At 31.1% G+C, this 22,589-nt stretch overlaps 2 protein-coding genes and 1 pseudogene across 2 annotated transcripts; all 3 read right to left on the bottom strand.

The window, feature by feature from the left end:
• LOC123891675 overlaps nucleotides 1-16,398 on the bottom strand; it is a 37,345-nt pseudogene extending 20,947 nt beyond the window's left edge.
• Nucleotides 15-6,933, bottom strand: LOC123890128 (serine/threonine-protein kinase ATM-like). The gene is made up of 6 exons (XM_045939683.1): nucleotides 6,792-6,933; nucleotides 6,369-6,679; nucleotides 4,678-5,270; nucleotides 2,877-2,954; nucleotides 2,635-2,796; nucleotides 15-2,098 (listed from the first exon to the last, which is right to left on the bottom strand). The coding sequence occupies exons 3-6, from the start codon at nucleotides 4,951-4,953 to the stop codon at nucleotides 2,045-2,047; spliced, it is 570 nt and encodes a 189-aa protein (XP_045795639.1). The 5' UTR covers nucleotides 4,954-5,270; nucleotides 6,369-6,679; nucleotides 6,792-6,933; the 3' UTR covers nucleotides 15-2,044.
• Nucleotides 7,066-13,095, bottom strand: LOC123890126 (serine/threonine-protein kinase ATM-like). The gene is made up of 7 exons (XM_045939681.1): nucleotides 12,497-13,095; nucleotides 11,879-11,935; nucleotides 11,644-11,728; nucleotides 11,224-11,298; nucleotides 7,957-8,028; nucleotides 7,236-7,383; nucleotides 7,066-7,148 (listed from the first exon to the last, which is right to left on the bottom strand). The coding sequence occupies exons 1-7, from the start codon at nucleotides 12,625-12,627 to the stop codon at nucleotides 7,144-7,146; spliced, it is 573 nt and encodes a 190-aa protein (XP_045795637.1). The 5' UTR covers nucleotides 12,628-13,095; the 3' UTR covers nucleotides 7,066-7,143.
• Nucleotides 16,399-22,589: the final 6,191 nt, after the last annotated feature.

Here is a 22,589-nt window from a genome sequence, read left to right as displayed (position 1 = left end):
TGCAGGATTACATTAACAGTTAATTAAATTAATAATAATAATAATAATAATAATAATAATAATAACATTAATATATAACAATAAACCATGTTCATTTCAAAACTATGTCCCTGATGAACAGAAGCACCTTGCTAAGATATAAAACAGAGTGCAAAGCTACAGTTAGGACAAAATAATGAAAATATGTACTATTATAGAAATCGCCAGTAAGCATGTACGAGCTGAGCTGATAACTAAAAGGAAAAAATTGTTTGTGTTGTAAATAAGGTACATGTGTAATTATTTATAATAATTGTATTTCGTCCATTAATCAGGCTCATTAAGAGCCCGTTTGGATTGGCTTATTTTTTAGCTTATGCGAAACAACTTAAGCGAATAAATAAGCTTTTATGTATTATTATAAGTTTTTCAAGGTAGTTTATGAGAAAACATCTTATAAAAATACAATTTTTGTCAGTGAAACCTTATGAATTAACACAAAAGCTTATTTATTTTCGTAAGCTATTTCCATAAGCTAAAAAATAAGCCAAATCCCAATGGGAGCTAAGTATAGAATAGTCTATTTAAACGAATTAGTGCATGTAGTGTATTCATAACTTTGAAATGTATCAAATATATTGTCTACATTATGCTTTGTATTTATTGAGGAGAGAGAGAGAGAGAGAGAGAGAGAGAAGAGAGAGAGAATTTGAATTTACCGAGTTCTGATGCATTTACTCAATTCACTTGGATTTATCTTCTGAAAACAGAGTCCGATGCCTTTACCATTTTAAACAATTCTAAAGCATGGTGGAATAAAAGTTTAACTTACTCATCAAAGCCTTCCTATCAGATTGGTGAGGTGAGTTTCTGAGTAAAATCTAAATACTTGGCTGATTTAGGCATCAACCACTAGGTTTATCTAAACTGGGCTTATCTCTTTATGTTAAAGCCTCTCTCGTCCCTTACAATATAGAAGTTGTTCCTAATATAGAAGTTTTTAAGCCTCTATCAGTGCCTTAAAAACTGTTTTCTTAATCAATAGACTTCATTCTTCATCCCTAACCTCTAGTGAATTCCAGTTCCCAGCCTTTCTCGGCTCTGTTTCTAGGAGGTTTACAACACTCTGTTCTGTGTTTCTGCAAAGACCAGCCAGCACTGTGGCAATGACAGCCAGGTTCTCTGCCCATCTCGGTTCAGTTACTAGGAGTTTCTTCTCCACTGTTCTTCTCATATCTGTTTTCCGAGTACGGCAACAGCAACGTATCGAGCTGGGAGTTTTTATCAGGATAGAGATTGTGGAGAAAATGTGTGTTTAAGTCTTTAAGAGTGTGGAACTTTGTCGTCATGGATAGGGGAGAGCATGCAATTTAAGAGATAGCAAGCTCTCTCAAAACCCCAATAACCAAAATGGTAGGGTCTAACTCAACTCCTACAAAACTGACTTTTAAGGTGAAGACTCAACACTTATACGCACATTGTCAAGCCATATCTCACCCAATGTAAGACTTCTCATCGGTCAAACCAGGTAAATAACTAGATTAGAAAGAGAGGAGAAAAGATTCGTATTACAAACGATATGGTAGTCGCACCAAAATCAAGAACCAAGAGACCAAGGGAAGGTGACTGAGATATGAAGGAAAATAAATTGCATATTTGTGCAACCAAAGCAATACATCAAGAGGACATCCAATGCTCAAACCAACAAAGAAAATTTTCATAATTAGTTGAATAGCCTTCAGAGGATCATGAATACCAGATGAAGCCATAATCAGTCAAAGGAGAGATAACAACATTAAACGGCGATGAAATACAGTTTTCAAAGCATAATGGTGGGTACCCACATCCTAAAATACGAAAGTAAGAACGAGGACTAATTTCGTCGGGCAAACTGGTAGGCAGAAAAATCGGTTGCCAAACTCACCAGGTGTGTCATCATGTGCAGTGAGGAAAAGACCAAGCATTAATTAAAACATGCAAGTTGGTTTTAACACATAAACGGGCTTATATCCTACAACTTTGTGGTTGCATAGATCAGGATATTCCTCTGCTGGTTGTGGTGCTCTTACAGGAAAATTTGTCGGGCAGCATTGGATGGTATAGGAAACACGCAGGAAAGCTGTAACATGGTGGCAAGAGGCAAAAATCGAAAAGGAAACATGTTGCCGAAAATATTCTTCCCCAGAGGACAGCAAGTACACTAGACAGGCACGATTTTTTGGTTCCCTCTGCCAGGATCTAGATCCCATCTTCAAAGGGAGAGAACAGATAAACATGATGTTGAAACGAAATTGTGTTTCAATCTACACAACAGAATCCATTATATATAGCCTTAAAATAATAAATACAGTACAAAATAAAAATAGGAGATTCTATTCATATTTAGATGGAGATATGCCTACGGTAAATCCACAGTAATTAGAAATATTCTAAACATATTTTCAACAAACATTGTATATTTTACTTTGATTTAGTAGATTTTATATAACAAATTCAGTAATTAGATTTACTTACTTTCTTACATTTTTCTCCATTTCTCCAACTTTCTACCTCAGTTATAACTTTATGTAATTGTTCATGGAAAGTTCTAGTTAATCATTACTTCTATAAAACAATCGTCTCCAAAAACCCACATACATTGAAATTCAAAGATACCTGTTTAGTTGTCACTTCACTTAAGTATGGGCCGCATTTCTCCTTACCAACAGCATCAAGGGAGAATAATTTAGATAGTAAAGCATGGGTAGAAGTCAACACATTCCCACAGGCAAGCGTAAGTCCAACTTGCTCTGTAATGATACCGCTCATTACATTAACCTACAAAACAATAAAGCAAACTGTGATATGTGTTCACATACAAATAGATTATTGAAATCTAGACCCAGATATTTTCATACCAAATCTATTAATCTTGTAGAATATTTGTCCACGCAATGAGGATGTTCACAGAGATGATGCAATATTTGTCCACGCACCTAAATTTATAATGAAAATCACATAAATGCTAAGATATCTTATAATAATTGAGTCAGTTCTTAAGAGTAATTTAGAATATATTAGATTGATTCTTAGCACTGATTCCTTACATATTTATATTTTATAATTTACTATTTTTTTAATTACGATAAAAAAAAAAAAAAAAAAAAAAAAAAAAAAAAACTTGTAGTTATTATTAGAAGTACAGAAACAGAGAAAGTAAAGTGAAGGAAGAGAGAAAGAGTTCTAGAAAGTTAGATTTGGAAGAATCTTGTATATTTCATTGTGATTATCATAAGTGTACAGTGGTTTATTTATAGACAATTAGATGTAACTAACTCCTAACGGAATTCTGACCTAGAGATAAAGAGGATTAGGCCAAAGCCCAATCTCTCAGTGTAAGATAGCAGCCTACTATATATTCCTAATAATCCCCCTTCAATTCTACGGAGGTTAACCAAGTGAGAACTTGTCAACCACCCTTAGCTAGTCAACTGCTGAATTCCTTAAAACCTATAACTTTATAACAATGCCATCATCTCCATTATTCTTTTTTTTCTTGTTGGCCATGCACAAATTCCGGTTACTCTTGTCTCTCAGGTTCTCTTTGCCGGTGAGTTTTTCTCCTTACGGTTTCCACACACTATATTAAAAGTATAGATTAGTTCGTTGAACTATTGTGTCCTCCTTATAGTTTCCTCTGCCAAGATGAAATCCAGCCTCACTATCCCATACTAAGTTCATCCAAGATCCAATTTGTCCCCTACCATCCCAAACACAATTGAGCATGGTGTCTTAAATTCTGATGTATTAGTGATGAAATATATGATTATACCAGACTCCCATTGTGAGTCATATATAAGGTTATTTCTCAATGATGCGTCAGGTTGTGAGAAATTTATCCATGGTTGTGACAAACACTAGGCATAGTTTCGCTTTTTAATTTTAGTTATTTATTGGGTATACTAAATATTTGTTTAGTATAAAGCTTCTGATTGTTATTGGAAGATTTGAAGAAACTTTAGTTCTTGTTGTGTATGATTCGTTGCCAGAAATTTTAGTTGATAATTCCAATAAGACTCTTCCTTATATATGCAACATTCTCACCAGCTTTGCAAGTTGATGGAGTTTTTTTTGCCATCTTGCCGAGTTGTCTTTCCCCTCCCCTCCCTTTCTTTTGAACCAAACATATATTTAATTAAAAACTCCCCCTCCCCTCCCCTTCACTAAAATCCCTCTCATCTCCTCCCCTCCGTTGAACCAAACAGACCCTTAGGATTGGTTTCCATATTTTTATATTCCATGATTTGTTTCCTTATTTAACTAGGGTTAGGATTTAGGAATCTAATAATTATCAAAATTAGTTTACATATTTAAGTAGAATTAGTCTCTCTTTTATATTATATTATGTTATATAATATTATAATTACAATTCAAAGTCTTTATTAGTTCCCCTTCCCTTGTCCATGACATGTATTATAAGACATTCCCTTGTCCATGGAGTTCAAATTCCCTTGGGGACAGATATAAAATGGAAATTAGTGCCATTTCGATAAATAACAATTTCTCCTTCCCTGGTTTTAAAATTTTAAGAATAAAAATAAAATCTTCCCTCCATACATATCTTAATCCCCTATAAATAGAAAGAAACTGTTCAATAACAATGAAAATATTAACATTGAAAATAATAAATTAGCAAATACGACAGTATCAAGAGTCTACCTTGGGATCGTACTCTTTCTCCATTAGTTTGTAGAGCGTATCCCACGTCAGTTTAGGTGAAGCTGAGAAAAAAAAGGAAATAAGTGATATCATGCCAACTTTCCAATTCTCTACAGAAGATGACACGCCACTTCCAAATTTTTTGACAAGTAAGCTATCCACATCTCTTGAATCGTCGTTAACATCCAACTCGATATCTACAATCCTGCTTTTACTTATTTCATATGAACAAGAACTTTGCAAACTATCAGTAGAAGCTGTATTTTGCATGATCATATCGGACTGAAGACTCGTCAAATGTTGAGAATAACCATCATATAGATTTACAAATTCTTTCAAAAGTGTCTCCACAGATGTGATAACCTTGCCAAATGGAACAAAGTCCGAATTTTGATCCCTCCATTCACAAAATATAGGTGATGAAAGAAAACAACGAACAGAAGCAGCAAGAGAACCCGTATCCTCACATTTAGGAACATTAACTTGAGCAACTGGCCCCGTGGGAGCTGTCTTTTTTAATGATACTGGCAGCCTTATCAACCATCACTTGCAAGTATTGGCTTAATTTCAAACAAAATGAAACATTTTTTTTCCTGAAATAACATAAAAGCATATATCAAAGTTAAATAATGGTTGAAATTAGGTAACTCGCGCTCAAACTAGTTTTCATTGTAGACTCACACAGACTCGAGTATACTCGCATCTATAGCCTTGCAACTTGCAAGTCTGAAGCAAGTTTACGAGTTCAATGTAATTTTTTTCAAAGAGCATAAACATGTTTGGCCTCACTGTTTCACTCAAAAAAACCTAATAGAACAGCAGACATTTCTCTCTGACCCGCGTCTGTACCACATGTTTCTTGCTGTCTCTATTCTTTGATGAATTTTTGTGTAATTGTTCTTTCATGCGTGCTCTAATTTTGTTTCATTAATTGCTGTTTTTATGCTTTTCTTTTATGTGTGCACTATTTTTGTTTCATTTTTGTTGTGTTTTACTTTATGCAGTAGGAAGGAACTAAGACTATATCTACATACTTTGCTACTTTGATTTATCATGGAGTTTTTTTGGTAACAACTCTATTATGTTGCTTGAAATTAAAAAAATTATGTACATGTGTCATTTACAGATTTTTTTAAGTCATTTTTTATTTTCAATAGACTCTTTCAAGTCTATGATTCAAGTCGGTGTCGAGTATTTTATACTATAATTTTTATTTGAATTAAGAGCATCCTGACATTAAGGAGTGTTTTATAGTATATAAATCCAAATATTTTTATACTAAATATGTTCAGGTAATTATTTTACTATTAGTATTATTATTAATATTTTTCTATTTAATATTTGATTTTTTATTACTAAATAATACTGTATTATTCTTTTTTTATTATGTTACAGAGCAAAATAAAAAAGCTAACAGAAAAAAAAAGTTAAAAACAGAATTTAAAAACATAAGAATAAAAAAGAAGTTAAAAATAGAAGAATAAAAGAGAAGAATAAAAAAGAAGTTAAAAATAGAAATTAAAAACAGAATATGATTTTAAAATGAGGAAGAAACGAAACTTAAAAAAATAAAAGAGGAAAAGAGAAGAGAAGGAAAGGAAACATAGGAATGAAATGAATGAAAAGAAGGAAAAGAAACAGAGGTAACGAGAAACAGAACAAACGGAGGAAGGACATGAAGGAAAAGTAACCTGAAACAAAGTGAACGGGTAGTGCATGGCGGTGCGGCATCGAAGCTGGAACTTTGGATTGGATACGATGGTGAAGCAAAGTACGTCGCTATCTATGTTTCTTTGATGAAACTTGAAAGTTAAAGTTAACAATAGCGAAAAAAGGATACCGAAACCAATGGTACCCTTACAAATTGGGGGAAATTTCGAAATTGCCCTAAAAACCATTATGGACACCTGTGACCCGCTCCGCTCCACATCAACGCTAAGCTTTCATGCTACTCTTTAATCCTCTGTTTTCCCCCTCCAATTCTACAAGTCTGATTGGAGGGCTATTCAAAAAGTATTACATTATTCCACTTCTATTTGGCAAAAAATAAACACCATAACCTTGGTCCCATAGTTATAACCAAATAGATAGAGGATGACAGTAAAGTGACAAACCTTATGAAGAAATAACCGTATAGTAGGTTAGACAAGAGAGAACATTTTAAGAAAATATCAGGTATATGTGTCTCATTATTTTCCTCTTGCTCCAACACTTCAAGAATAGAGGTCTCCATTTCAAGCAAAAGTTGATCACTTATTTCTTGGGGAACCCGTATGCCTGGAAACATTTGCAGCTCAGAAACCTGCAAAATTATCGATGCCTTTATGCAACCATGAGAGTTAACGCAAACAAGCTTTTGTAAGTAAAGGATCACACCTCAGCATTGGAAACTTTGTGAATTTCTGTGAGAACTTCTACGGAGCAATCCAAAAATTGTTGCAAGCATTGATGTTTAGGGTCTTCAACCTACACTAAACATCATAGCGAGTTTCTTAGTAATAGTTCAAGTAAATCTATTCAATCAAATATCAGTATATGGAAGAGTCATAGGTTATTACTATTATCAAGAGATTCAATAACATCGAAAGAGATGTGAACTAGACCAATTTCTTTAAAGAATTCAGTGAACGTAAGAAAACCTACACAAAGTGCAAACATAGCACTTGGCAGATACAAACCCATCCGCTCAGTCAATTTTGAATAACCCTGCACAATAAGGAACAGAAAAATGAAACTGATGCCTATATATTATTGTAAGTTAAGTGTTTGAGAACATATTGTCAAATATTCGTATAATTGTATGAGATCGTAATACTAAAGTGATTCGAGGTGGTGCCCTTTTACCATTGTTATTTTTCATTATAGACATAGTTAGGATTAGTCTCTCCCTTTATTATGATTATTTGATATAGTTTCCTCATTTTCCTCTTCCTTTCCTTATTTGGAGATATTCTAATGTCTAAATATTTGTACAGTCTCATTGAGTAATACAAGTAATTTATTCTAAATTATCAAGTTGATATGTACAGCAAGGTTCTGAAATCCTAGTTCCACATATTTGAGTTCAGTTCAGCCGTAGTGAAGGCTAACCCTGATCCTTTTTCAATTTGGGGTAGACGGGTGTCCAAGAAACACAGCCATTTCTTCTAGTATATGTGTGTACTGTACAATCTCATTGAGTAATACAAGTTGTCTATTTTAAATTATATATTTTCCTAATTGTATAAGTATAATGCAGGATAAAATACTTTGTTAATCGCAATTTAAAGAAAAGCATACCTTCCAATCAAGATGATTCAAAACTGCCTTCAAAAGGTTCTTTCTAAGATGTAAAATATCCGGCAGATCAGTCTGCATGACAGTAAATTTAAAACAAATGTGGATCAGCATAGAAATATTTTTCATTTCTACCTAAATAGGGCTTGGAATTAACCCACGTATTCTTAGATTGTGTCTAACACAGCCCTATGTTGTTAATCTCGGATAGCGGCGTGTAGCGCCGAACCTCAAAAATGCTATTGCGGTGTAGCGGGTAGCGCTATAGCGGTATAGCGGTCATGTACAAATTAAACATAAATTCCAACAACATACATAAATACTAAAATAGGAAAATACACAAAATTAAAAGGACTTTCTTACTTAATAATTATACTAAATATTGTCATTTACCATCAAAATAGGTTCTAAATAAAGACTAATAACATTCCATGAAGTTCTAGAAGTACTCGAAATGACATCCCATTAAAATTCTAGAAGTACTCAAAAAGACATACCATTAAAATTCTAGAAGTACTCAAAATGACATCCCATTAAAATAAAGCATAAGCAAGTTCTAAAAGTAGACAAAATAATGACAAGCCATTAATCTTTTGAAGCCCTTGAGACCACATCTGCTTCTGCCTCATCTTCACTTCTAAGCTCCACCACATTAAGATTTGAGAAAGGAACAAAGCTTGTAAGAAGAGGAGAAGAGCAGTTGATTTGGTGAAAGGAAACAGAGGAGTCGATTTGGTGAAGGAGATGTTGAAGGAGAAGAGGTGATTTGGTGAAGGAGTCCGTTGAAGGGGAGAAGAGCGTGATGTGAGAAAAGAAAGAAGAAACAACTCAAATAGAAAAGTAAATCACGTGTTGTGATGTGTTGGTAGCTTTTTGATGTGTAGAAAAGTGCAAAATACCCCTCACTTATGATTTATTTCCAAAATAAAGATTTTCATCAATTTTTTTTCCCTCCAAAACGCTAAAGCGGCCAAATAGCGCTACCAAAACGCTACACCACCGCTAACAAAACGCTATTTTCCTGCAAATAGCGGCCGCTATTTCCGCTTCTCTAAATAGCGGAAAGCAGTCTTATAGCATAGCAGAGAGGTGGTAAAACTCTATGCTATAGCGCTATAGCACGCTATAGCGCCGCTATTAACATCCTATACAAAATTGGCTTGCTAGGTAAGGATTTCCCAATCTAGGCGATGCGGGACTCGGAATTTTCTCCAATAGACCCTCTCACACACAAGGCTAGTGAGCCTGGTGTTTCGAAAATGAGTGACCCAACAACACATCTAGGATAGGCTCTAATACCATTTTAGACTTTGGGGTTAACTCAACTGCATAAAATCGGCTATTAAAGTAAGTATTGTCAAAACATTATACGCTCTATCGAGATGAGGGAGTTTTTCTCCATTACATTTGCAAAACTTGTTTTTTATTGAGCAACAAGAAATAGAAAATGTAACCACAAGTCACAACTAGAATACTATAAGAAGAGATGTGCAAATGGACAATTGAAGACTCAAAGCTTGCTCCATCTTTTGTTTTTGTAGAAAAAGGTGTGAATTACCCTATGGGCGTGGCAAACTTACTGCCATAAGGATCCGATTGAATTATTTTTGTAATCATTGCAAATTATTATCTTACTACGGTTTATTATATTACTACGGTTGATTACCCTATTTATGAGTTATTTTCCACATTCAAAACTTTCTATGCGGAAATTCGAAATCAATTTGGTAACACAATTCTATATAAACTTAAGCTTATATAGGTCAATTACTAATCTAACATCAAGTAAAAAATCACATGAAAAATATGATGCTTTGGCAACTTACATGAGACTTTCTCCTTGAAAAGTAACATGAGAAAAAATGCAAGATGCATAGACAAAGCAGACTATGAAAACAAAAAATTCTAATCAAGGGAAACTAGAACACGAATACAGAAAAAGAATACAGAATGGGGAAAATCAAGATCTTAGTTGAAACAAACAAAACGATTAGCTGCGAAGGAAATAAAAATACATTGGTGAAAATAACATATATATTTCTGAGTTTTAAATAGAGTACCTGCACTAATTCATTTAAATAGTAACAAGAATACAGGATCATGGCATTAGTAACACGTGAGCCGTTTGGTTGAAGCTGTTACTAAAAGAGCTTCAATTTCAAGCCGCAAAGCTAATTACACTAATTTGTGATAATCAAGTTGCATTGCATATTGCCTCAAATCCAGATTTTCATTAGGACCAAGCATATACAGATAAACTTGTCATTTTGCAGAGAAAATATCGAATCTGGCAACATTGTCACAAGTTTTTTCGATTCCAATAATCAGTTGATGAATGTTTTTACAAAATCCCTGCGAAGTCCTAGAATCAGTTATATATGTGGCAAGTTTGGTGCATTTGATTTATATGCTCCAGCTTGAGGGGGAGTGTTGATATTTGAATTAATAGTTAAGTACTCCCTCTGTTCCATTTTAAGTGTCGTTTTCTATAAAAAATTAAAAAAAAATAAAAAATGTTTCTTTTTAATTGTCATTTTCAAAATTCAAAGTAATATTTATTACAGTTTTGTCAAAATTAACTCTGACTGTTTATTGCAGAGGAAAAAAAGGTGAAGTGAGATAATACATCGTTAATGGTATTATAGGTAAAGGGAAAATTATTTGTTGTAAAGTAAAAAAAACGTATTAGCTTCATTGGTAGGTGTAAGCAACCATAAAATGACAATTAAAAAGAAAAGGAGGTAGTATATATATTCTAGAATATTCCATTGTAATTAATGTTGATGATTGAATATTGATTTGTTTCTGAGCTTATATAATAGAATCTCCTTAGTGTAGTTTAGACACAGTTTCACCATATTCCTCTCATTTTCTCTCTTATTCAACAACATTCTTCCTTATTCAACAATATTGTTTATAGTTGTTATTCACTTGGACTTGGGGTATTTCTTATCTCAAGAATACCCTGATTCATCTCATAGGATTGGGTTAGTTATTTTCATTACTAGTTTCCCTATTTAATTAAGATCGGGAGTCATATATCCCTATGAATAGGGGTAGGGCCCAACCTTTTATAATCATCCAAGCATCATCAAATCACGAATCAAAATCGTATTTTACAAGCTTTTGTTCTTCCTCTCCTCTCTATGTCTAAAATCCTCTAATTTCAACACTATTTAATATTAATTATATCTGCAAGGAGTATCATGATACCCATAAAAAAAAAACTACAACATAAAATTGAGAGGAGGACTCTGTCAACAAACTTACAAGAGTGGCTATATTGCTGAAAATCGGCAACCCATGCACAATAGTACTCCATATTACTTTCCAACCATTCATGAACTGCAAAAATTCACTTGATTAAAGCAATGAATAATTAAGAAAGAAAATATGATACCATAGAAGCAACAAATAATGACAAATATCTAGAATAAGTGATACTAAAGATCCTTTTCTCTTTACATTGCTTTCACAAAAGTCTGTACCCATATGTTATACCCAACTAAAATACAGATAAGTATTCTCCTTAACAAAAAAGAAATAAAGAAAAACACAGCTTAAGAAGTGAAAAGTCCCATTAATTCAAAAGAAACTGGCCAAAAGCAATTTCACATGTCATTGTCAGCCTCCTTTGCCAACCCTAACTATTATTTATTTTTTTTGTTAGAACTCAAAAATAAAAAAGACCTCATTCAAAGTGGAAGGTGGCATTGACGATATCTTCATCATTGAATTTGGAAGCAACAGAGCAGACGAAAGTTCCTGCAAACTCCTTTAGATGCAATTGAACAGACATAATAAGTACACAACATTCAAAGGGTGGACAGAGTCCATTATATAAGTTTAAAGAACAAATCAGAAATGCAAAAGAGACAATAATATAGAGTAAAAAGAACCATTATGTCAATTCACAGTAGCATACCGCAGAGTCCACAACAAACCATCGTAGGCCCGATCAACATTTGCAGAATTAAGGATTCTGCAATATCATCCCAACTTTGTAAACTATTGAGGTGAACATTAACATTCTTTATTACAAGTATGTATTATACATGCATAGCGATATATTCAGTTCAAACCATGAGAAAAATAATCAAGTGTTTGAAGCAATTGCAAGTTGCAACCAGCAAATTATCAATCATAAGATGTCTCTCAAACCAGGAACATTATTCCCACAGATAATATTAACTTTTTGTCATTAATTTTATAAACAAAATACTTAAAGGAAAAAAAGAAAGCAATTTAAGTATAGGAGAAAGGGGGAAAAGTGAAGACAAACCACGTCAAAAAAAAAAAAGGAAAAACGGTAAAGAGAGAGTGAGAGAGAACATGTGTGAATGAACATGTAAATTATTATTATCTAAAAATATTCAGATCTTAACATCAAAATTAATAGAGGGAAAGAGAGTCAGGAATTTTAATATCCGCTAATTCCTAAGCAATATTTTGTGCAGAAAACTGACTGTAATTTTGAACCAAAGTTGAAAAAAAAATTGTCAGAGTAACAGTTCCTTTGTTTACCCTACCAATGCTAAATTACCTGTCAAAGCTCATCCATATGCCATCAAACCAGTACAGCAACAGATCTTTGCAAATGCGAGTATGGAAGTTTCGAGTTAGATAACAAAATGCAGCATTCGTATAGCATAGATCCTCATCAGATATTGGCATGATGATATTTAATTTAAATAATAATGTAAATTAACATACACAACAATATTAATTTCGGCATTATGATATCAGAAGATGTATTCAAACATACACAACAAAAGTGAATTTCTAATTGCATGAATATGAGAAGGGAAATACATGGCTTGCTTTCATCCAAGTACAAACTGATCTTTTTCATGTTATGAAAGAAATAATTATGTGAATGCATAATATTGTTTACCAGTTGTCCTACAGTGATGAAACAAGTAACTTATAACAAATAGCAGAAAATTATATTGAGACATAAATCCCAAGCAAAAACGCTAGATATAGAGGTGAACAGATGGAATAAGAAATTATAAGACAAGAAAAAAGACAGGATAAGGAAAGATAAAAACTAGCAATTCACATAGGCATAAAACTAGTAGTTGGTCCCAGTATGAAATAGAAAATGTATTACGTACACCCCTCAAATTAGCGTATAAATTACCATAGCCATTTTCCTTTCACGAGTGCCTCCCTCAAAACCACAGCAGCAGGTTCTCTCTTAACCCGTTTTTCACTTAATGAGGCCCTGGTTGTATTAAGACACGCCTGAGGAGTAAATCTGATTAGCAACCAATATTGAAATTCTTGTACAGAAAAAAATTACTCCCTCCGTGTCATACTAAGTGTCCTGTTTGGATTTTTTTTATATCACATTACTTGTCACTTTAGAATGCCATGAGTATTTGCTACTTTTTTCAATGTTACCCTTATTAAAATTTAAAACAATTAAAGTGAAAGACATGGATATAATAGTAGTTACAACAGCAGGGTGGGTTGCTTATGAACGGGAGTAAAGGATATTTTAATCCATCCTAACACATTATTTTGCAATGAGAATTACTAGTATAATGAATCATTTTCTTAAGATGTGTGCAATACCTTAAATGACAGTTAATATGCAATGGAGGGAGTGTATAATAGTACAAACAGTAATAATAGTTGAAAATTACATACTTAAATATCTCTGGATCATATTCTAACAAATGAAATAATAATAATATAATAATAATAATAATAACAACAAGAATAATAATAATAATAATAATAATAATAATAATAATAATAATAATAATAATAATAATAATAGTAGTAGCAGCTAAAATTCACAAGTCTACGAAACCAAATAGATCAACCCAACAATAAAACGAAATGTAATTAGAGAAAAGGAAGAGGGCTAGTAAGACACAGGGGGTGCTAAGCACTTTTCTTGAAACCTCTAAAGACAAAGCATGAGAAACTGCTCCATAGTATACCAGCTGACCGATATTCATCACTAAACAAAAACAATGAAGTAAAAAGGAAGCATAACAAGAACTGTGCACAGATACTTGAATATTAAGTCCAGGAATCGGTGGCTGAGTTTCTAGTAACTACCCTATAAAATAGAACTGCTGCAAGTTCCACTAAGCCGCATTGTGAGCTACTCAAAGTTCCAAGTTTATCATCCATATTTCCATCAACCCTGGGTAGAATATTAATTAAGATCATCATAAACTACAAAAAGATTCATCATTAAAATTATAAAATGGATAACATAAGACACTCACCGCGGCATTGTAGTACTAGACACGCTACCCTGATCAAGATCCTTATAAATCACATCCAAAAGATGTTCTACTACCAATAACTGCCTATCATCAGCACCTCTAATTAAATTTAACTGTGTCCTTGCATAGACCATTAGGGAATCCTGCAATAGAAATAATGATAGAAATTTGAAAAATGTAAATGCAATTCATAAGTTTATTTTTTATAAATGCAACCGTGAGAGACCTTAAGCACTCGATCATGTGTTGTCAGCCAACATTGAAACATAAACTCCTGCATAGCATTATGAATCTCCAACAACTGAAAGCCCAAATTTGGACCATCATTTAACAAATATGTATTGATACATTCAACAAGTTTGCGTGATATCTTTCCTTCTTCCCTGAAGAAAGTAACAAAACAAAAGCCATATTGTACTCTAGCAGATAATGATAATAGTAAAAAAGAAAAACATTGAATCGCCTTAGGAAATACCTAGTGAATGAACAGATCTTGACAAATCCCTTAACAATGTCTTCTCGTAGATTAACAGGGTAGTCTCGAGGAGGATAATCCAAAAGTGAATGAAGAGTTAAGATATTGCGGAAGACCTCTTCTTTGGAAGTAAAATGACTTATGTTTTTACCATTCAAGCTTGCTTCAACTTTCTCAATATACAGCATCACCAGGCCTAGCCATAAAGAATTTGATTAGAAGAACAAAAAAGGAAGATTAAAACAGACAGTTGTGGTTAGAAGTCACAACGGTACACGCTTCATGTTTGCAAAAACATACTGCAATAAACGCGCTTCCTCATCTGAAAACTGTAATCCCTGACTGCCAATAGATGCCGGAGGATAATCCCATACTCTGACCGAAAGCTTGGAACATTGCTCAGGACATCCCAAACATGATTAAAAAGTGGTTTGACCACAGATGACAAAGGCAGAATTTTGCCTAAAATAAAAAGGAAAACAGGTAATTAAGAGGGGGGAAATTAACAATATTAACTTCATAAGATAAGTTTCTAACATTTTTTGGTTGATAAGTTTCTAATATTTTTTGGGTGCAGTTTTATTTTATAATTTAGCTTCATATGCTTTAGTATTTATTTCTGGTCAAATGGAAAGAAAAGAATAGTCATATTACAAACTAAACTGACCTGAATACTTAGCAGCTTCTGCTCGCTGCACAATAAGTCTAAGAGTCTTTGCATATATCATTTTTGGATTTCTCCGCTTACTTGAGGATATTTCCAATGATGAAGCTTTAATAACCAAAGAAACCAGAAAAGGCCACGTTTCAGCTGCCCCCAAAAGCAATTTAAGATAGATTAATTAAGCATGGGTAAAATTTACAACTTGTCTTGATAAATATATATATTATTGCATCCAACAATGCATGTAAAAAATTTAAAAATAATCTTACAGTGAGGAACTTCATCTGGCCTAAGCTTTGACGTACTCAGTCCAATAAATTTGCAGAAGTTATATGATCTTTCTCCTTCTAACCAACTATTTAACAACTTGATCCCTTCCAGGTAATGTAAAAGATAGTACCACGAATTAGAATCAAATACAAGAACCTCGAAGCATGTACACAGAAAAGAAAATTCAATAATAAATAAAGCTTATCCAACTCAATCATAACAAACACGGCATCATTTTTTTTTAGGGTTTAGGGTTATAATAACTATAATAATCTAATTAAAATTAGATTAACAAATAGATGAACAACTTCCTTATCCAAATCAAACCAGTGATAATCATACAAATTGAAATCCGATAGAACAGAATAACGAATTTCAAAACAAAATTGAACACAGAGTATGCATGAAATTAAAACCTAAAACGAATAGTGAAAAAGTTTTCGCAGCGATGAAGTAAAGAAATGTAAATAGTGAGTTTTGAAAGGGATTGAAGGTTACTTACTTCGCGAGGTTTAACTTTCTCCGATGAGAGATTTTCTACAATCTCTCGAACGTCTCTGGAACTGATTTTCGCCATTGTGGCTACGGAATTAGCCGTTACACATCAAGTTATGTAGAGGCTAGGGTTTCGGCGTTGAGATATGTAACGGTAAAATGAAGGGTTTTATACTCTCGGAGACCAATTTCGGCCGTTGTTTCAGTGTTAAGAGAGAGCGCAGCTTTGCTCCGGTTAATGGCTGAGATTAGCTAAGCCTTTGTTTTAAATTTTAATGGTGTTGATTTTTTTTTTTAACGTTATAATATGTTTTTTTTTTTAACGTTATAATATGTTTTTTTTTTTAAGAGTTTCTAATGGTTGATTAATAGTAGTAAACAACACAGAAGAAAATGGGACTCCATGCTAGAGGATTACTAGTTTACTATCCACCCCCACCTTTGACAAACACACCTCCTCTTTTCTGATTTTACAAAAATGTCCATTTTAAATATGAACCCAAAGTTGGGGTCTTGGTCCCTTGTATATGAAATATGGATGAGTTTTTTTTTTTTCTGCGTTTTATTTTTGGATTTAATTGATATGCACTGACGGTGTAAAATAATTTTACACTATCAACCAATACCAACCATGTTTTCCGCCACATCACCCCACTTCACCCCACTTTCTTGATATGACATGGCAAAATAATGGTTGTTTATTGGACGATGGTGTAAAACTATTTTACACCGTCGGTGCATATTAATTAAACTCTTTATTTTTACTTCTTCTGTTATTTAAATAGTAGACATTATAAAATAAAAAATTTGATGTTTTTTTAGATTAATTAGTGAATTACTAATAGGTCGGTTGGGTATTTAGCAAAAGAGGATAGATTTCCGCAACTTATCTTTTACTAGTAAAAGGAATGTTGAGTTGTTCATAAGCAAGCATTGTGATGATGTGGCACCTCTAAGAAAACTCAACTTATTTGATAAAAAAAAATTCACTTATAAATATTTAATTTAATTATTCGTTTAGACTAGTAAAAGGAAGGTTGAATTGCTCATAGGCCTTCATTGTGATGATGTGGCACCTCTAAAAAAACTCCATATTTTTATTGAAAATTTACCAACTTCTCTTAATTATTAAAAATATCTAAAATAAAATTTATCCTCCACAAATTAAATTTCATGTCTAATGATTAATACATGAATGAATAGAAAAAGAAACCCCCATAATTTCAAAAGACTATATTTTGGCATATATAAAATGATAAATATAGATTAATAGAAAACGTAAATGACTAAATAATTAAGAGTAACCTAAATATCCATATACTTGCCCAAATAAAAAACTTAATTCGTATATATGGATCAATAAAACATTCATACGTAAAAACCAAAAAAATATATCCATATGTCACTAAAATATGTACATATAAATTATATGTATATATAATTTTTAGTATTGTTATTAAATATATATAATCTAATTTTCTAAAAAAACCAAGATAAATCATATTAATATATTATTACACATTGCAAGAGGTTAAATCAACAATCAAACGATTAGCTTATCAAAAAAAAAACAATCAAACGATTAATTACAAGGAATAAAAACAATTATGATTGACCCTTAGGTATTCATATGATGCAACTATAACTGCAAAATTATTATTATTATATTATACAATTAACCCTCATGATTGTTGGAGTTCCTTTCAATAATTATATATAAAAAAAAACTGTATGTTTTACCACAATGGTCTTTATAAATATTGATACTCACACATCACTACTTGCCCATGGTCTCATATTTTGTAATCTTATTTTTTTCTTTTTTGTGTTTTCTAACCTTCTTTGTAGTAATTTCATCAAGTCGTGTCTACTCTTGAGTAAATCAACTACACTATCTTATTGTTTCAAGGAAAAATGTAATTCTATTTTCAAATGTATTTTCCTCATTGTTTTTTGGATAGGTTCTTTTTTTTCTTTCAAATATAGCAATGAAATGTATATTCAAGAATAACATTGCGACAATGAAAAATATATATAACTGCAATTTCTTAACTTTTTTTTAGTGGTACTTGGTTTTAATAGAGAAGATTTGGAAATGTAATACAAGTTGGTCGTATGAAGCAAATTTGGAAGAATTTAATCTCTACTTGGATAGAGGTGTTTTCATATGCTTAATCATCTTGGTTAGGATTCAAATTAGTGGATTGGGCTGGTACGAAGGTTTTCAAGTTTGCAATTGAGCTAAGTTGTATTTTAATTTCTTTATTACTTTTAGAATAAACTCATTTAAGTCACTAAGAAAAATCGTAAGATTTCATTTAGTTTCTAAGACAAATATTAAAAGTATCTCACTATCTACCTTAAATTTTGTTTGATTGATGAATGAAAAGTGGCGTAGCAATTTAGTCACTACTTTACAATTTATACTTTTTTATTACACCAACATTTTAACTACTAATTTTGATATTCCATTGCTTAAAAAGACACATAAAATTAAAGATGCAAACAAATTAAAGAGAGGATAGTGGCATAAACCTCACTAAGAAAAATAAAATTAAACCAAAATAGAAAAGAAAAAGAATTAAGCATATGGTGAAAATGATAAACGAAACCACTAGCTAAATAATTCTGACAAATAAAAGGCAAAGAAATCTTAATAAGTAATATAAAATGTTATATTATATTTATCTATTTTATTATTTAAATTACTCTCTAAGCATAATAGTATTTAGGAGATAAGATATTATAGTTATGAGTGAATACATAGTGAGATAGTCTTAAGAATAAGATGACATGTTGAATGTTAAATTCTTATAATATCAAGCAAACTAAAAAAAGAAGAATAGTATTTCTTAATCTTTGTACTATCGAACAGGTGGAGGGTGTTGAAAAAACTGTTATACTAAAAAAATGACCAACCAAAAAAAATGTAAAAAAACAATAGACTTAAAAAATTGGGAATAGTAAAGTCTGGATAAAATTCCACCAAGTCAATATGTGAAAAGAAACTTCAAAAGAACGAGAGGAAAGTTTGTAGAAAAGCTACTTGATACCTTGAATTGCATAGAAGGAAATAAACAGTTACGCTATTCGATATGTAATTTTCAAAAAACGAGATCACGCGGTAAATATAAGTATTTATATATGCATGCCTCCAACTCTATTGAAATAAATAAGGGTTACATCAAAAATAAAAAGCAAGGCCACATTTTACTATACAACAATTGCAACTCATATAAAGAAAGCTACGATTACACTATTAAAATAAAATATAATGCATCTTTTCAAACTTATAAAATATTATAAGAGATCTATTACATTAAAATATAAAAAAAACTACGATATAAATCAATGAAAAATATCATTTCTAAACAACTTTTTTATTTATTTGTAGACACGGGCCGGCCCAAGGGTAAAGCGGCCCAAGCCCTAGATTTAGACCCCCAAAAATAATTTTTTTGGTAAAGGATTTAGGCCCCAAATTTTTTTTTTATCACCTTTATACCATAAGAAAAGTTTACAATCTCTATTAAAAAACTTTTTCATCATCTCCTTTAATTAAATTAAATCATTTTAATTTTAATTATCAATATATCAAATTATCACTATATAACTTCTTACACAAGGGACCAACTAACTAAAATGAAAAATTAAATTAAAAGGGACCAACTAATATATAAGATTTATATAACCACAAAATATTCATGACTATTGAAATTCTTTCAATACTAATAAAAAAAACGTGTGTCTCTCTTCATTGCATAGTTAATTGGTTCCTAAATGAAAAATTTAATTAAAAGGACCAATATAACCACAAAATATATTCTTTCAATACTAAGAAAGAAATAAAAAAGTGTCTAAGACTATTGGAATTCTCTTCATTTCATAGTTAATTGGTCCCTAAATGACAAATGAAAAATTAAATTAAAAGGGACCAACTATCGATATCGATTTATACATATCCATTAGAATTATCAAAAATTGGATGGATTTTCAAAAGAAATTGGATGTGGCACTCTATAAAAAAAGTTTCGATCTCTATTAAAACTTTTTCATATTTCATATAATAGAGTTACTCTAATAATAAATAATAAGCAATAATAATATATTAAAAAAAAAAAAACTAACACAATTTATTGTTGTTTAATTGAGACAAAAATGAATTGCAAGCAATGAAAGGTGGAACGATGCATCATGTTATTGTTTTATTAATTGCATTGCAATATATTATTAAAATATATATTGTATATTACAATTCCCTATTAATGCAATTGAAAACAAAGAATTCTTGGAGACACTAATATTGAATATGTAAATTTAGCTAATTATCAAACACAAGCTCTATATAAAGTTAACCCAAAAGCTAATTATCACCACCATATTGAATATGTAAATTTACATTGAAATCTAGCTTCTATGTTTTAACAAAATTTTAATTTATCTATCTCATGGCAAAAACTCTATGGTTTCTTTGTCTAACATCTCCATGAGAAAAAGTTATGCATCTTCACCTTCCATATGTTAAAGTTACACATTATAGTGTCTTGAATTGATTTAAAAGCTATCGTGTGCATATATATAGTTACATCATAAATATATTGGTTTTTGTCCTTCGTAGGTGATAGTGTCTAACCTCTTAGAATATCAGGTATGTCTACATGTGATTGATTAAGAAATTGATATACATATATGTGATAGTTGCCTATTAATATGTTTGTAAATTGGAATTTTTCTACTACTCTGAGTTTAGAACATCTCTAATCATTTTTTATATTTCTTTTTTAGGTTGGATATTTTTTTAAATATCAACCTGTGTTTTGTTCGATGGTTAATTAAACTTTGAGTTGAATCGATTAATATGAATATGACTATTTTTTCATGTGAAGGAGGAGAACAGGATAAAACATACTTCTATTTTTGCTTACGTTGCATCCTTGCTCCTTATAAAGCCTATGAAATGACACATCATGTAAGGATGTGTATTTAACTCTAATGGGAGTTTGTAAACCATCATTTTTTTAATTGATATAATGTTTGTAATTAGACAACTTTTATTTTTCATTTATTATTTTATTAGTCTAATGTTTTAGCTTATTTGTTTCTTATTTTCTTTTTCATTTATTATTTTATATAAGGTAGAAGATTTGTATAAAAAATTGTTGATTAATAGGAATATAATTAATTTTTTTCATGTGAATAAGTTGAAGAGGATAAAAGAGACTTCTATTTATTGATTTTGAAGTGCCTTAAAATTTATATAGATCGAGGGTATATTGATGTTGGAGGCATTCAATTAAAAGAGGACAATCCAAATAATTTAGAAATATAAATATGTGTCTCATTTTTAAATATTATATTGTCTACAATGTGTAGGTGATCTACTTGATCTCGATCAAGAGAAATATAGAAACAAAAACAAAGTAGAAATTAAAATAAGTTTTTTTTTTGTAGTTGACACTCAAGTCATGCGGTTCTTATAATTTAATACATGCAAGAAGTATATTGATTCAACTTGACTTAGAGGTTGTCCAAATATATAATCTTCATGCATTTATCGTATAACATTTGCCTAATTCTGGATGGTTCAATATGAATATATATATGAATTTTAATAGACGGTCTTATTTTAATCTACGCATGTCATCTTATTCTTACAACCATAAAATGAATCGATGAAAAGAATTGTGTTAAATACTTTTTCCTCCCACTTAGAATTGTACTAAAAACTTTCTAAATTAAATTAAAAAAAGACAAAAATTATTAAATAAAAATTGTTGATGCTCATTTGTCAAAATAAATTTTAGAAATTATTAAAACCGTAGATGTTAAAATATATTTACATATATTTAGAAAATATAATCACACATATATTTAAACATATTTACACACAACTAAAATTCATCAATAAATTCAAAAATTATTAATTTAATTTACATAATAATATAATTTTTTGGATAAATTAAGTACATATTCTAAAATATTATTTACGTTACAGCTGAAAATAAAATAGTGGAATATTTATAAGAATAAGATGACATTTCTTTAAGCAAATAAGAAGATGACACATGTTAAATCTTAAATTCATCTATAAGACTTTCTTTACCTTAACCAAATAATTAAACCTAAATTCAAATATATAAAATCTTCGTCCAAACTTATATATTAACAACAACAAATATTCGAGTTTATATAATATAATAAGAAAAAATAAAATAAATGTTCAAGAAAATATTAAATAAGAGGGACAAAAACTAACAATAATTTTGAAGATACACAAACCTCGCCAAGTAAAAGAAAAACAAACCAAAAACAAAAGGACCAAGCAAAAATAAATGTGAACCAAACAATAGGCTAAAAAATTGGGACTAATAAAGTTGGAATAAAATTTTACCAAGTGAATAAGTGAGAATAAACTCCAAGAGAACGAGAGATGAGTAAGTAGATAAGCTATTTGGAACCTTAAATTGCATAGAACGTAGTAAGC

Source organism: Trifolium pratense, linkage group LG6 (assembly GCF_020283565.1).
Source record: "Trifolium pratense cultivar HEN17-A07 linkage group LG6, ARS_RC_1.1, whole genome shotgun sequence".
In the NCBI taxonomy this organism is placed as follows: domain Eukaryota; kingdom Viridiplantae; phylum Streptophyta; class Magnoliopsida; order Fabales; family Fabaceae; genus Trifolium; species Trifolium pratense.
This window is presented reverse-complemented; position numbering and strand designations above follow the sequence as displayed.